A 16226-nucleotide genomic window follows, 5' to 3' on the forward strand; every position below is an offset into this window, starting at 1 on the left:
GTTTGAGCTCTGGCCAGTGCAGTATAAGAGAGTAATCTGCCCCTAGGTCAAGTGAGGTCCAGTCTTTGCACAGGAGACAGCAGCGACCTGCCCAAGCACTTGTCTGCCTACTTCTGGGGGCAGGGTGGGTAGGTTGGCAGCCCAAGAACACTTATCTGCAAGGCTGTTTGAGGATTCACGTCGACTCAATGCATGGCAAGAAATGGACAATCTCAGCTTATTATAAAGTCAGATTAGGTGATCCTAGAAGAACCACCTGGAAGGTAAGCTTGCCCTTGGTCAAACTAGCGCCTTCCCCTGGGCTCATCTTTGGCATCCAAGGATCCACTCTGATGGACTCCTAGGTGACCTCAGGGAAACTGATGCTATTGAGGCTTTCGCTTTCCCTCCAATATCTGTCTGTACCTCCAGCATCCTTTCCTGAGCTGAGCTGTTTCAGGACAATGTCTGTCTGAGAAATCAAATCTGAGAGTTTGCATGGGGGACGGGGGGGTTGGGGCTGAAATGGACCCAAGATGTGGCTTGTGACCTATCCTGCACCTGCCACTCTGGCTCTGTGGGCATGTTGTGTTCCCAAAGGCTGGAGGGAGCAGTGCAACCCTGATAGACTTGAAGGTCATTGGGGAACCTAGTCTCAATGCCTTGCCGTGCAGATGGGGGCTGGGGCCTAGGGGACTGCGCCTAAACCCTCAGAGTCAGTGGCAGAACCGGGGCTGAAACCCAGACCACAGGACTCCAAGCCTTCTTACACCCCAGCCTCTGGCCCTTTCCCTCAGGCCCAAGAATAAACCCACTTCTCTCACAGTGAAGGTTCAAATGAAGACTTGGAGACTGCGAATGGGAAGAAGTGGTTAACACAGGAGGAATAAGATGAGAGAAGCAACAGTAGGAAGAGGAAGAGGGAAGGGAGGAGGAGAAAAAGGAAGGAGGCTTTCCTGACAGAGCTGGAGAAGCAGCGGGCAAACCCACAGGGAGGTGCAAAGGAGTCTGGGAAATGCAGATGTGCTCCAAGGCTCCTCCCTCTCACCCCCCCCCCATCTGGTTGCCAATAGATACAAAATGAAGCTTGGGATGAGGACTCAGGGGACACAGATGAGCTGGAGGTATGACCACACATCGGTGTGGGGAGGAGATGAGCCAAAGGAAGGGTTTGCGGGTGGGCGTGGAAGAGATGAGCTCAATGAAAGCACAGAATGGCCTGGAATTACCGGGGAACCCAAGTGGGAGGGTCAGCAGGAGGGGGGGGGAGCAAGCATGGGTGGTCTGGGGAGGCAGAATGTGAGCGGGGAGAGGGGTGGGGGAAACGCGGCTGGGCATGGAGTCTGAGCAGGGAGCTGAGAGGTGAACTTAACAAGGGAGGTGTGTGTGTGTGGGGGGTGGCACGAGGAGCAGGATGGCGGCGGGAGGAGGACGGCCAGGGAGCAAAGGTGAAGTTAAAGCTGAGATGGCCCCAGGATCTGAGCCTGGGACGACGGCGGGATGGTGACACATGAGCTGGGATTTGAATGGCGGGGACGGAGGGATGTGTCCCATGCAGTACCTCCTGCTTGTGTCTCGGCGTGGTTTCTTGCTCCGGCTGGCAGACGCGAGAGGAGGGAAAGGAACCAGCAGGGTAAGTAGAGCCAATGGATTAGAGACACCGCGACTGGCCCGGTCCAGCGGGCAGCCCAGAGCACTCTCACCCACGCAGCAGAGGCCAGGGAAGCTGGGTGGGCCACCCAGGGGGCAGTGAGTAATCAGAAGGTGTGGGGCATAAAGCAAGGAGCTGGCCCACGGAGGCATGAAGGGGCTGGGCGGACTGAAGGCAAAGCCAGCAGGCACACTCAGCAGATGGACGTGAGCGTTCTGGGTAACCCTGTTTCTTGCAGTCAACACGTGTGTCCAAGGGCCTTCGCCCCCAAGTGGGACTATATGATGGAAACAGCCCCGTGTATGCACACGTTTGTTTGCATGTTTGGGTGCATAACCCGAGGGGTGAGGACGGTACATCTGTAAGTGAACACGTGTGAGTCTGAGGCCGTGCGTGCCTGTGTGAGTATGTGGGAAATGGGCTGGGCAGCAGGAGGGGCACACCTGTCAGGGCCTGCAGGGACACCCCATCATGCTCTGGGAGGAAGGGACCCTCTAGATCCAAATCATCGTCAAAGGGGCAAACTGGGAGTAGGTAAGAGGAGGCCAGAGGCCCTAGGGGACAAAGCGCCCTTCTGGGAAAGCAGGGCAAAAGCAGGGGAGGGTGTAGGGTGAGTAGCACGCCCTCCACCACCGCGGGCATGTCCAGGCATTGGGCACAGCTCAGGGCAAGGAGCTAAGCTTGGTACACCCCACAGCAAGGGCGCCTGAACACAGCTGGGGGCGCCCGAACGCCAAGACTGAGGCTCGCCCCAGGATCTGCCTCCTGATCCTCAGGCCAGAGGGGATGAGAAAGCCAGGCTCTTACCTTTAGCTCCTTGATCTTGGTGGGGGTCCTGACCTCTCCCTCCTCGGCCTCTGACCGCCGCCCCCCAGACTCGCCATCATCTTCCCGCTTGTCACCGTCAGGTTCTGCGTCGTGATTCTCACTGACGGAGGCCGGGCGGGAGAACTCTGCTAAAGTGGAAACAGGCAGCAGCCAGGTGAGACATCTCCCAGGTACAGGGACAGGCAGCCAGCCCTGCCTCTTGCTCAGCCATGTTTGGAGTGGAGCAGACGTTCCTGCACCCCCATGTTAGGGATAAGATGCCAAAGCCCAGAGGAGTGAAGCAGCAGCTTTCCCCAGGTCAGTGGACTGCCTCCCAGCCCCAGACCTCCTTCTGATTTCGATAGCACTAGACCCCAGGGTCAGGTCTCAAATCCATCTCTTCTTGGCTGTGTGACCTTATGTAAGTTATACAACCTCTCTGGGCCTCAGTTTTCTCACCTATACACAGTACCTACTTCAGACAGTTGAGAGGAGGACCAAATAAGCTAATGTGAGTAAGCGGAAGAGCGGCTGACACAGAGAGAGCCAATTCAATCCGTGCTGGCCCACAAATGTGATTTTCTTGTTGTTGCATTTGTGGCAGAATACTCACTTAACCATTATGTAGCAATACACAAATATTGTGAGATTAGCTTTTACAAGTGAAAGCTAAAGTCCTGAGGTTTGCAAATGACTTAGTTTCTTTATAATTTAGGGAAAATTCAAGGGGACCCCTGCAATGACATCTTTCTCACTCGCTGGCATCCCAAAGTATTTTTCTGGATAGGAAGAAAGGGTTGGAATCACAGACATTACACCAGGCACTGGGCATAACCCAGGCTATGCCCAAGGACTGTGTCTTGGTGGGGAAAAAAAACGGCTGGAAAACCCTGAATAAAAATGACCAGAGCACAGATTACCCTTGAGATTGGCCTAAATTTAAAAAGAGAGAATAATTACCCTTTCCACTCATATATATTAACTCTGCAAAGTGCCCATTCATGCACGCTATTTCATTTGAGCCATACAATGCTCTGTGTTGATGGCTAGAATGGGAATTATTATCCTCATTTTAAAGAGGATAAACTGAGACTCAGACCTTTCAATGAATCAGGCCAGGGACCCAGGCCCAATGGCTTAGAATCCAGGCTTCCAGTCGCCTCAGGATGAGCCTCGCAGCTCTGGGCTAATCTTTGCTGCCCTGTACAATCTGGGTTTCCTTTAGCCCCTGGCATGGTAACAGAAGCTGCAGGGGAGGATAGAGGAATAGTATAGGCCCATCTTCCCTTTGCACCAATCTGAGCTCTCTGCTCTGTGTCCGCTCGAGGAGAATAAGGAGCCTCCTCAGCCCCAAATGGACCCTTGCAAAACTGCGTATCCTTCGAACATGGTCAGGGAGTCCTGGGACGGGTCTCACCTTGATACTGCAGGAAAAGTATCAGACCAGGCTCTTCCTGATCCCCTGGAAAACTCCTAAGTATCCTTCAAAACCCTGACTCATTGCCACCCTCTCTGCAAAGCCCTTGGTGCCCCTCCTAGACAGAATTAATCCCTCTCTCCTCAAGACTGCTCTGTCTTCTGTACATACTTCTCCCATTGCTTGAATCACATTGAATGCTTATAAGACTAATCCATGAGTTCCTTAAAGGAAAGGGCCAGACATTCTAACCCTGAGAAAATATTTGTTAAGCAGAACTAACTTACCCAGAGACCTGCCCCAATGTGTTCTGGGAGTATCCACTGTTCCCCCACCCAAGTCCCTACCTCCTACCTTAAGCCACCCTCAACAAACCTAAAAGCAATAATAATTTATTATTGCTACCATAAGCAATAATTTATTATTGGGTATAATTTATTAAGGTCCCACTATGTACCAGGAATTGTTTCGGGTGTTGGAGAGGCATTATTTCATTTCACTATCCCCACAACACAGTTAAGTAGGTCTTCTTTGTTCTGTAGAAGAGGACGTAGGCACAGGGGAATTAAGTTGCTCAAGACCTCCTATCCATTCATTTGGATATTTACGGAGTTCTTCCTGTGTCAACTGAGCAGCTGGTGAGTGGCAAGGCTGAGATTTGAACTCAGATCTGGCGAACTCTGAATCTCTCCAGGACCCCACGCGGCTTCTGAGCCTCTACTACAAATTCCAGTGTGCATATCCTGGGGACAGTCCTGGGCCCTGAGGAGTGCCAACTGAGCAGGTCTGGGCCAGGGCCTGGGAACCTTCATGTCTAACAAGCTCCCAGGTGATTCTGACCCAGGTGGTCTACAGACCACATTTTGAGAAGCCCTAGTCAGCTTGAAAAAGGACAGGGTAGGGCCAGTTCTCACTGATGTTAAGGGCACCTGTCAGCCCTACAGGAATGAGGGCAGTGAAGAGGGCCATGTGGTTGGATGGTAATCGGTTCTATGGAACCAAAAGAATGACCAGGAATACCCCTCCACTGCTGGTGGGAGGCATCACCAGCTCCACGTACAGGCACAATACACTATTTTCCTGGTCCCATAATCTGTGACTCACGAAGCATCTTGGGCAGGGGGCCAGAAAACCACAGGGCTGAACCTGGGACCCCAGAAGGCTCACTCAGGGAAATCTCGGGAAGTCCAGAGAGTGACGGTGTCACAGTGTCACAGCAGGAGTGATGCTGTAGGTTGAGGCCAACCCACCGAGAGCTGCCCAGGTGCAGCAGTGCTCTCGGTCCACCAGGCCTGGTGCAAATTACCCTGTGATATGTCCACCAACTTCACTGCTCATTCTGCAGAACCTGGCATGCCCCCTGCCAACTTCCCTCTGGACACTACTCTTCCCCCACCTCCAATGTGGGGCGTACCTCCATCAAGGCTGCGAGACATGGTGTACCGTTTGCTGGAGGAACGCTCAAAGAAGGGTGCAGGCCGGTCGATGAGGGCACTGGCCTGGCGGGTCTGTGCCTGGGTCCTCCCGCTATACCGGAATTTGGAGCCCATCACCAGGAAGCCCTTGGGTGGGGGCTCGGGGGACACCAGCCTGCAGTGGAGGAATAGAAGTGAGGAGGCGGGGTCAGGCCTGCATTGCCCGGCCCAAGGCTGGACCGTAGCTGGCCTTTCATTCCATTGTCCCATCAGCTAGGACAACTCTAAGTCGTCCAGGAGGGGAGAGACTAGAGGAAAGAGGAGGGGGCCCTTTCTTAGGGTCCCTGCAAGCTCCTCCACCTGTTCTCCCCACCTCATGAAACACAGACATCACCCACACATACACTCACGGCCTCTGTCTCAACCCCGGTTACGCCACCCCAGGGTCAGGCTCACCGGAAGAACGTGTGGTGCTCGATGCAGACCTTCCACAGTCTCTTGGCTGACCGGTGGTTTGGGAGCTTAAAGCCAATCGTGCTCTCAAACTGCTCATACTGCAAAACCAAGGAGGGTGGGTTAGAAGCAAGACCTGGGCCCACTCTCATCACCAACCCATCCTTTCATCCTTTCTGCACCCCTTCCTTCGCAGGCATATGCAACTCTGTTCTGGTCATCACTTATTCATTCATTCATTATTATTTAAAAAGAGATCATTTTGGATACTGACAAGGTTACGAAGGGAATGAACAGAGATGTGTGATGTGACAGAGAATACCTGTGTAGGCACAGGGGTTGGGTACTTTTTTAGAAAGAGTGATCAGGGAATGCCCTCTAAATAGGTGATCTTCGAGCAGACATCTGAAGGATGGGGAAGGAACCAGCTATCTGAGAAGGTGGGGAAGAGAATTCCAAGTAGAGCGAAGATCAACAGCAAAGGGCGCAAGTTGGGAAAGAGCTTGCTTTTTCAAGGATTTCAGAGAAGGCCAAAGGGGCAGGGGGCAGTCAGGTGGAGATGTGTGGGAAAGGCAGGTAGCCTGAGACAGCACAAAAGCTAAAAAGAGCTTTTAGAGTGTTTAAGCAAGGAGTGGGGGTGGGTTTGACACGCCTGATGGAAGGGACTTTTAAACTCTCTTTAGCAGCTACGAGGGAAATGACCTGGCGTGACAATGGAAGCAGGGAGACCAGTGAGAAAGGCATTGTAGAGCTGTGGAGAAGAGACGGTGGCTGTTGGTGGCTGGGGCAGTGGAAAGAAAGAAGCAGATGGGTTTGCATTCATTCTAGAGATAGAACCAAATGGACCTTATGGTGGGTGAGATGTGGAGGTTGGACAAATACACGTTTGCATGTGTGTGTCTATGTGTAGTACTGCAGTACTACACGTAAGCAAATACATGGACATGTATTCATTGATCTATGGAACCTGAATATATATGGTGATCTTGATGTGTGCTCGTGTGTGTGCGCGCACGCACATGCGTGTGCAGGCACATACCTAAGATGTCAAGTCTATGGAGAGAGCCCCAGCAGAAGCGGGATCTCTCCCTTCCCAGCACCCCATGCATCGTGGGTAGGAAAAAACTCAGGCCCACATGCCAGGGTCTTTTCTGTTCTAGTGAATTCCAGTGAGGGGAGGGGTTCCCAAGGCACTCACCTCCCCGGGCCGGATCTTAATGTAAAAGTTACTCCTCTTGTAAGATATCTTGAGAATCTTGGGCCAGGCGAAGCGGTTGATCCTCAGGCGGTCCCGGTAGATGAGCAGGCCATTGGCACAGACTCCTAACATAATGTCAATGCCCTCAGAGTCCTGCATGAGAAGGGACCATGGAACCGCAGGCCTGGACTGCACACCTGGTGCACCCGGCCACCCACCCCCAAAATCTCTCCCTGGGCACTGATGATAAATGAGCCCTCAGGTGCAGGGTGACTTCCAGCCTCCAGGCTGGAGTCCACTGACCAATCCCTCACACATTCAGTCATTCACTCTTCCGTTTTGTCATTTATTCATCCACTTACTTGTTCTATCATTTTCTCTGTCTATCACTCAAGCACGTATTCACCCAGCAAACATTTAATGGTACGTATTCAGTGCTGGGCCATACGCTACATGCTAGGGATATGGAAATAAATTAAGGCCTTGTCTTTCCCTCATGACGCTCCCAATCTAGTGGTGGCATACACCTGTTCATAAATTAATATAAGGAGAAAATGACAAAGATCATGATAAAGGATGATGGAACTTCATTTCTCATAGAAATGAGAAAAGGCTTCAGCTTGGCAGGAACACAGGGTCTGGCTCACCAAGCCCCCCAGAAAGACCTGGCAGTTCACCAGGGGCACCTCCCAGATTCTAGGGGGACCCTGGCACCCAGTGGTACCTTAGCATGGTGCAGGTCTACTCCATACATGGAAAGTTTCTTGGCGTTCTCTAGGAAGTGGATTTCTGCTTCTCCTGGGGTCATGCCCCTAAGGGAAAGAAAGTGATCACAGGTGGTTGTGGGAAAGGCCCAGCCCTGAGTTCTGCTGCCTGAAGGGGGCCACAATCAGAACCTGTGATTCTGGGATGGCGGAAGTGGGAGTGGGCATATAGCTAGGCCTCACCCAGTCCCTGCCCTCTATTCTCAGTGCAGGACGGTGCACCCTCAGGCCCCACTTCAATTCACCCAACCCCCGTCTCCCACCAAAGCTCAAGTTCAATCTTGTTTCCTCCAGGAAGCATTCATGGGCTGAGGGGGGGAGTCAGGATTTTTGCATCATTCTGCCACTGAGTTAAGTGTGAGCCATAAATTCTGCTTCTCCATGACTGTGAAGCCATTGTGGAAGACTTTGTTCATTATAATCACCCAGGGGCTCCTAAATTAACTACCTGCATAAGATATTTGTCTCAGAATATTGTATCAGAAACCACTTAAGATCCCCCGAGGAACAGGTGCACGTTCTTCTCTCTGAAAAGAAGGGTTATGTAATCCAAGTTCCTTCTTTGCTTTGGCTGCCAGGAAACCATACATTTTACACTTAGTCACAGCTAACATTTATTGAGTACTACGTGTGGTTACTGTTCCAAGCACTTTACATGTCTGAACTCACTGAATCCTCAAAACAATTCTATAAGGTTATTATCATTATTCCCATTTTACAGATGAGGAAGCTGTGGCACAGAGAGATCGAGTAAGTTGCCTAAGGAACGTCAGCATTTGAATCTAGACAATGTACCTCCAGAGTTTTTATTCCCAGCCACTACACTTACATCTATCTCATACCCTCTGGGCCTCAGTTTCCTCTGCTCTGTCGACCTCAGTGAGCTTCTGTGTGGCACATCTGCACGCTATCTGTCAATGTGCTCTAAGCCAAAAGAGCTGTCAAAGCTAAAAGGATGGGGGGCGGCCGGCTGGCTCAGTTGGTTAGAGCGCGAGCTCTTAACAACAAGGTTGCCGGTTCAATTCCCACATGGGATGGTGGGCTGTGCACCCTGCAACTAAAGAATGAAAGCGGCAACTGGACTTGGAGCTGAGCTGCGCCCTCCACAACTAGACTGAAGGAAAACGACTTGGAGCTGATGGGCCCTGGAGAAACACACTGTCCCCCAATATTCCCCAATAAAATTAAAAAAAAAAAAAAAGCTAAAGAAATGGCCATTGGCATTTCTCTAGCCCATACGGATCTGAACTTCTTTCTCTGAATTACAGGCTCTGATATTGCAGGCCAGATATTCCAGGCCACTGCAATGAAACGAACATCGCACTAAAGCGAGTCCCACATGGTTTTTGGTTTCCCAGTGCATACAAAAGTTCTGTTTACACTATACTGTAGTCTATTAAATGTGAAATAGCATTATATCTAAAAAAAATGTACATGGCTTAATTAAAAATATTGTATTGCTAAAAAATGCTATCATCTGAGCCTTCAGCAAATCATAATCTCTTTGCTGGTGGAGAGTCTTACCTCCAATTTGTAAAAAATGCAGTGTCTGGGAAGTGCAGTAAAGCGAGGTATGCCTGTATCCTAACTCTTGCAAATCCCTAATGCATCTTACAAGGTACAACAAGGAAGACAAAGAGATGGCAGGCAGGCCCTCACTCTCTAGTCCTGAGCCAGGCGGACACTGCTAACCATTTGTACAGTTTCAGCATCTTACTCAATACAACGACAGCCATTGCTAACCAATCAGAATTGGTGTGCAAGTCTGAGAGAGACGCATTTGCCACCTGACCTAGCATTCCATCACACCCCAGCAGGCTTTCTTCTCCACATACATGATCCCTCCACATCTGGCCCTGGGCCCCCAGGACACAAACTTCCTCATTCCCTCCCTCCTCGTTAGCAATGAGATGACACCACCATATCCCTCCCACATGCACAGCACTTTATAGTTTATAATGCGCTTTCACATCCTTGACCACATTGGGTTCCCATAACAACCCCGGGTTGGGCTCGGAGCCCAAAGCACTTCCAGCTTGAAAGGACCCTTGAGACCATTTAGTTCCAATGGTCCCCCCCCCCCGGGGGTGGTACCACCCTTAGTGTGGGCATTTGGAACTGGGGGAGGGGTATTTTGGTTGTGACAGTGACTAAGGGGGCTGTTGTGGGCATTTAATGCCTAAGGCCCAGGGAGGCCAAACACCCTGCACAATGAATTCTCCAGCCCCAAATACCGATAGTTAAGAAACACTGATAATTTAAGTCTATACATGTGCCAGTGAAAAATGGGGCTGATAAGTTAAATAGCCAGCCCACAACCACACATCTAGTTAATTATCGGCTAACTCCTAGAACAAGGTGCTTTCCTCTGCACAATCAGCTATTCAAGCGCTGGAATCACAGAGAGCAACAATTACAGTCGACAGGCGGTGTGTCTTTACTATGTGCCACTCAGTCCTTCCCAAACCCTCCAAGACAGGCTTCATTAGCCCCCACATTGAACAGATGAGGAAACTAAAGTGTAGGGAAGTGAAAGGACCTTTCTAAGATCCCCTGGTTAAAAAGTGGCAGAGCCAGGGGCCGGCCCGGTGGCTCAGGCGGTTAGAGCTCCATGCTCCTAACTCCAAAGGCTGCCGGTTCGATTCCCACATGGGTCAGTGGGCTCTCAACCACAAGGTTGCCAGTTCAACTCCTCGAGTCCCACAAGGGATGGTGGGCTCCGCCCCCTGCAACTAGCAACAGCAACTGGACCTGGAGCTAAGCTGCGCCCTCCACAACTAAGATTGAAAGAACAACAACTTGACTTGGAAAAAAATCCTGGAAGTACACACTGTTCCCCAATAAAGTCCCCTTCCCCAATAAAATCTTTAAAAAAAAAAAAAAAATGGTGGCAGAGCCAGAAGGTGAACCCAGGCAGTCCGGCTTTATAGTGCAAGCTTTTTTAACTGTTATGCCATCACTGAGACATCAGGACGCTTACTTACCCAAGGACACACGATCGTTACTATTATCTCCAGTTGGGAGATAAAGAGACTGATTCTCAGAGGCCGAGGATGGGGAATGATCACCCTCAGAGGAGCTAAGAACCTGAGGTCCCAAGAGGTCCTTTAAGGTCACACAGAGAGTTACTGGCATTCCCATTTGATGAGATGACTTGACCTCACTTTTGCACCTCAGATTAGCAGCAGAGCCAGGTGGGAAACTTACAGCAGAGCATCTGGGGGCCTCGCGGGGAAGGTTCTGGGAGCCAGGGAAGGCCCTCTCACCTGTACGTTTTGTGCAGCTCCATGATCCTCTCTTCCAGCTCACGGGTCTGGTTTGGGGCGAAGCGGAGCTCACTGACATAGTTGCCCACATGTTCCTCAGCGTCATAGTCCCCCAGCTCAGCCTGCACGGCGTAGGAGCCCAGCAGGGCATGCGTGACGAAGGAGCAGGGAAGCCGGCCTGTGATGATGTCCGCCCGCAGCTGCAGGCACAGGTAGTATCTGGAGATAGGGGAGAGTGGCCATGGGCACGGCGCCCCCTTCCCCCCAGATGCCCGCAAGCACCGCTGTCCACCGATCGATCCATCAGAACTCAGCTGATCGACCCTCAGCTCAGGAGAAAAGGAATGATCCTCCACCCCGGCATGTCACGTGTCGGTCACTTGGGTGTGTCCAATGAGACGGTTTTGCACCGTTTCATATGACTCGAAGCATTTCTGTTCATGTCTCAATTTGAGGGATTTTTCCTACTGTGGGATTAGTTTCAATCTCTAACTCAGTTTCAAGATAAATAGGATTACTTTGGCCATTTTTTTTTAATGTCATATACTTTTGTTTATACAATTAATGTATTTCTTATTGTGGAAAAAAATGTAAACTTTAGAGGTGACTCTAAACTTCCTCCCGATGTCCGTTCTCTGTCCTACTCCTCTCCCCCAGAGGTCATCCCTGTTATCTGTGCTGTGCTAGACCTTTTTCCTCCATGGACACAGAGAAATGCACGTGGCTTTGATTCATGGGCATGGTCTCAAATGCTACCTCTGATTGGACAGCGAGCTCTCACACCCGACTCGGGGCCTTAGCGCCCCTCCCAGGTTAGCATGCGACTTGACTCATTCGTTTTAACTTCTGTACAGCACGTCCACAGCCCAGACGGGCCCATTTGCCAATGTTTTCTCAACACTTTTTATTTTGCCTCTAGCTCTAAGTGAATTGTCTAAAAATAAATTGGTTTAAAAGAAACATTTCCAACCACCAGGCCATGATTTTTTATAACTTTTATGCATGCTTGGATGATTTTACAATTTTTAGAACCATTTAAAACCATTTTTTATTGCTTTTTCGGTTATAGTGTATTAAAAAAAAAAGTTTCGGTCCATTCTCCGCCAGCGATGACTCCTTGCCCATTTTGCTGTTTCACCTTTTTTTTTTTCCATTGCCTGTTTTTTATTTTCTTTTAAGTGGATTTTACTTAATATAATTTTTCCTGCTCGTGACATTATTTTGCAGTCTGAACTGAAGCGCTGGCAAAAAGTACGTGCAGCCCCAGTGTGTGCTTCGGGCTAAGGCAGAATCAGCAGCAAACTCAAATATCACACACCCCAAATGTGGACCTATGGGCATTTTGTTCAAGTCTAAACATTCAGAAATTACTGCCCAACATTCTAACCAATATTTCATTTCAATCAATTTGTCATTTTGATCAGTTTATTTAGGGCCTGAATATTTTTTACTAAATATAAATCATCTCCATCCCCTGGGGTCATACACGCTGGGCAAGGCTAACTTCTTCCCTTCTGGGAACTCTGGAAGCCCCATGCCCAGGGACTGGCACAAAGAGACACCGGTGGGCGAGACCAGGGGTGTGGGGGCTGAGCTGGTCTAAAACTCTCAATCCCCTTGGGAATGGAGTTCAGACTCGGCTGCTTGAATCTTGGCCCCACGCCACCCTCAGGGCTAATGAGGCCCTTCCATTCCAGGGACAACTATCTTATCTCCCAAGGCCAAAGTCAGCATCTTGACCTTGGAGGTTGCCTGGTAAACAGGCAGCTGAATTAAGGAGGGACCCAATGGGAGAGAGGGGCTGCTTCAGTGGCCCCTCCCCTGCTGTAGGAATAACTCTAAGCCCACATCTTATTGTTGATGGACGTGCACGTCCCAGCACGTGGATGACACAGCCCCAAGATATCATGAAGTGAGGCTCTCTCTTTGGACGGGGCTTAAAGAGAAGGGCCTCTCCCTGTTCTGGTTTGCAGAGGCAGGATGAGCCCCACAGAAGCTCTCCTCCTGGAGGATGCTTTGCACCCTCTTTCAATCTTCAAGCCCCATTATCTACCGGCCTTAAGGCACAATGAGACTGCATATACAATCCATGTACAGCCCAGCAGCCAGGCTTGCCTCCGGGGGGAGGTCGCATGCCTGTTTGACCCCCACATGCCTGATATATGCACAGAACAGCACATAGGACCAAACGCCCACATGCAAAGGCAGCTGCACACTAATCTCCGCTTATTCCCAAAGTAAAAAACTGGTGGCGCACCAAGCACATCAGATCTTCAGATGTGTTTGGCTGGTCCCACCCAGAGATGACCCACACCACGTTTTTAAAAAAGTTAGGGGTGGCCAGCTGGCTCAGCTGGTTAGAGCACGAGCTCTAAGCAACAGGGTTGCTGGTTCAATTCCCACATGGGATGGTGGGCTGCGCCCCCTGCAACTAAAGATTGAAAACAGCAACTGGACTTGGAGCTGAGGTGTGCCCTCCACAACTAGATTGAAGGACAACTACTTGACTTGGAGCTGATGGGTCCTGGGAAAAACACACTGTTTCCCAATAAAGCCCTGGAAATACACACTGTTCCCCTTCCCCAATAAAAACCTTTAAAAAATAAAAAGTTTGAATTAGTTGCCAACATATAAAAATTGTAACTTTCACTCTCCAATCTCTAGCTTCACTTCAACCATCGGGCCCAATTCCCACATGGCTGTGATTGCCTGAGTTGACGGCATCTGGCCTCTCGATTCACATTGGTCCCCACTGCTCCCTGTAACCCCTCCCACTCAGAAGTCAAGGGCCAGCTGCCATTGACCACTGTGTTTGCGTCCCTTTCTCTTGCACTGAGTCACTTCCTTTGTTGATGCTGTCTGTCTGGCCTTGGCAGGAACCTGAGTTTGCAACTGGCATCATATGCCACCCCACGTCTCCCATGGCCAGCCACCCGCTCCTCCCTCCACAGCCCTCACCTCGTTATGTCTTCTGTCAGCTGAGCAGGGTCCGGGGGGTAGAACTTGACTGTGAAGGCAAAATTCCAGGGGCTGCCTGAGAGAAGATGGGGGAAAGCTCAGAGAGTATCACTCCAGTGGATGGCCCAAACAAACCATCCCATCAGCAATTTCCAAATCTTCTAGCTATAATCTCGGGACAATCCAATCAAGGAACCTGGAACATTATTTCACTTGACAGCTGAGAAGACTGAGGCTCAGGTTAAGACTTGTGAATTAGGTAGAAAGACAGAAAACCAACGGTGCATGCCAGGCATACCAGGCACACTGTTAATTACTTGACCAATATTGCTTCGTTACACGTCCCAACAACCCTGTGAGTAAATCTTATGATTAGCCCTGTTTTGCAAATGAGGACAGTGAGGCCCAGTAAAGTGGCCAACCCAAGGTCACCCAGCTAGGAAGTGGTGGTGCTGGGATTCAGACCCAGGTCCCCTAGCTCCAGGGCCCTTGTTTCCTCCTCTTCACCACAGTCTATGCCACAGGATGTTAATGGGATGACTAGAGAGTCCCACATTCAACAGGTTTCCTAACATCAGACTTCTCAGAGCTCTCATGCTGCCTTTGTACATCGTACCTCTCTAAAGGGGACGTGCATTCAAGAGTTTCCAAAACTTATTTGACGTGCTGTCTCCATTTTTTATAAGGCAGATTAATGTTCCCCAAAACACACTTTGGAAAACACTGCCCTATACCATTTTAACTCCATCTCAGATGGCAGACTTGGATTATAAACAAGACCGAAAAGGCAAAGAGGATGGATTAAAAGTAACAAAGGACATGTCACAGGGATAAATGTTAACCTCCACATGTAGATATGACAAATTAATGGTACATATATGGAAAACAGAGAGAATTAAAGACTGAGATTTTAGCTGGCAATAAACTCTGCAAGCCAAGGGAAGGGATGACCGCTTAAGAAAGGGAGAAAAGTTGGTGGGGGTAGATGGGGACATGGTGGGAGAGGGGAGAGAGGAGGGAAGAAAGAGAGAGAGAGAGAGAGAGAGAGAGAGAGAGAGAGAGACAGAGACAGAGACAGAGACAGAGAGACAGAGAGACAGAGAGGTGTTGATGAAAGGCTACAATCCAGAACAATGGGTAGACCACCTCTGGGATATTTCGGGCTCCTCGCTCTAAAAAGGACCCTGACAAAGTGAAAAAGCAAGGCCCATCCAGGGCTGGGCAGAGGTCATGAAGGGCTGGAGGCCATGCTGTTACTACCAAGCTTATCCCTGTGGTCATCACCATCTTCACCAGAGCTGTCACGTCTCCAACACTTACCAAGCGCTGGGCTAAGAATGTTACACGCATGTATAGGAATTTAATCTTCATCATGAAAATCATCCTGAGGTTGACTTTCCTTCACGTAGATGAAGATTGTGAGAGGTTAAGTCACTCTTCCAGGGTCACTCAGCTAGTCAGCGGTAGAAACCAGAGGTCTAACCTCTGGTCATTTGATCCCAGAACCCAGGCCCCTGACCACAGCTGAGTCCTTGGAAAAAGTAGCCTCGCTTCAAATAACCCCTCTCTTGGAAATAACAACAACTAATACATACTGGATGCTACTTGTGCAGGTACCATTTTAGGTGTTGTGCACATAATAACTCATTTCATCCTTACAACAACCCTAAAGGTAAGTACTGTGATTCCTCCCACTTTATAGATGAGGAGACTGAGGCACAGAACAGGTAAATAACACAAGAAGTAGTGATGGAGTCAGGAATCAAATCCTGGCAGTCTGGGCTCTCTGTCTCTTCTTTTAACCATCACGCCAGACTGCCTCGGGAAGCCCCTGCTATGTGCCAGGTACTGTCGACCCATGCGTCATTTGTCACCCCCACCTTGTAAGGCAGACATCAATAATCCACTTGACAAGGAGAAGCAGGAGACCAGAGAGGTGGAGGAATTGCCCCCAGTGCCCTAGGTGATGGGTGCAAAGATATCAGAGGTAATACACCCAACAAGACACAAGGACTGTGGTGCTACCTTCAGAAGCCTGGGGGCCCTGTCTCAAAGAAAGAAAGGGGGTAAATAACTGCTCCATGGGATTCCCAATAAACAGAACTGGAAAACGAGAGAATGAAAGGAGGCAGCACTGTTCTTTGCTGACTTGAGGGGACTGACTGCCTGCCCTGGGGAGGGAGCTGAGACTCCACGATTCTGTCAGCTGCTTCTCTTTTCCAAGCTCCGGGTCCTTCTCAAACACTGCACACTGTATGTGGTCTGGTTCTTTCAAGCATGAGAGCCAGGCCTCCCAGGCAGGCTGGGGCTCCCGGGGA

General features: G+C 50.1%; 1 protein-coding gene across 19 annotated transcripts in view; it reads right to left on the reverse strand.

Moving 5' to 3' along the window:
* Positions 1 to 16226, reverse strand: part of EPB41L1 (erythrocyte membrane protein band 4.1 like 1) — a 117254-nt gene that overhangs the window by 31222 nt on the left and 69806 nt on the right. For 11 of the 19 annotated variants that reach the window (XM_019732848.2, XM_019732873.2, XM_074317806.1 and 8 more), the window contains 8 exons: positions 13909 to 13984; positions 10951 to 11169; positions 7645 to 7732; positions 6921 to 7073; positions 5726 to 5823; positions 5269 to 5444; positions 2438 to 2586; positions 1541 to 1576 (listed from right to left, as the gene is read on the reverse strand). In XM_019732848.2, coding sequence (XP_019588407.2) covers positions 1541 to 1576; positions 2438 to 2586; positions 5269 to 5444; positions 5726 to 5823; positions 6921 to 7073; positions 7645 to 7732; positions 10951 to 11169; positions 13909 to 13984 — 995 coding nt within the window. The remainder of the gene's footprint in view (positions 1 to 1540; positions 1577 to 2437; positions 2587 to 5268; positions 5445 to 5725; positions 5824 to 6920; positions 7074 to 7644; positions 7733 to 10950; positions 11170 to 13908; positions 13985 to 16226) is intronic. The other 8 variants (XM_074317804.1, XM_074317816.1, XM_074317814.1 and 5 more) reach the window with 3 other exon arrangements.

The sequence above is a fragment of the Rhinolophus sinicus genome, linkage group LG13, assembly GCF_036562045.2.
Source record: "Rhinolophus sinicus isolate RSC01 linkage group LG13, ASM3656204v1, whole genome shotgun sequence".
In the NCBI taxonomy this organism is placed as follows: domain Eukaryota; kingdom Metazoa; phylum Chordata; class Mammalia; order Chiroptera; family Rhinolophidae; genus Rhinolophus; species Rhinolophus sinicus.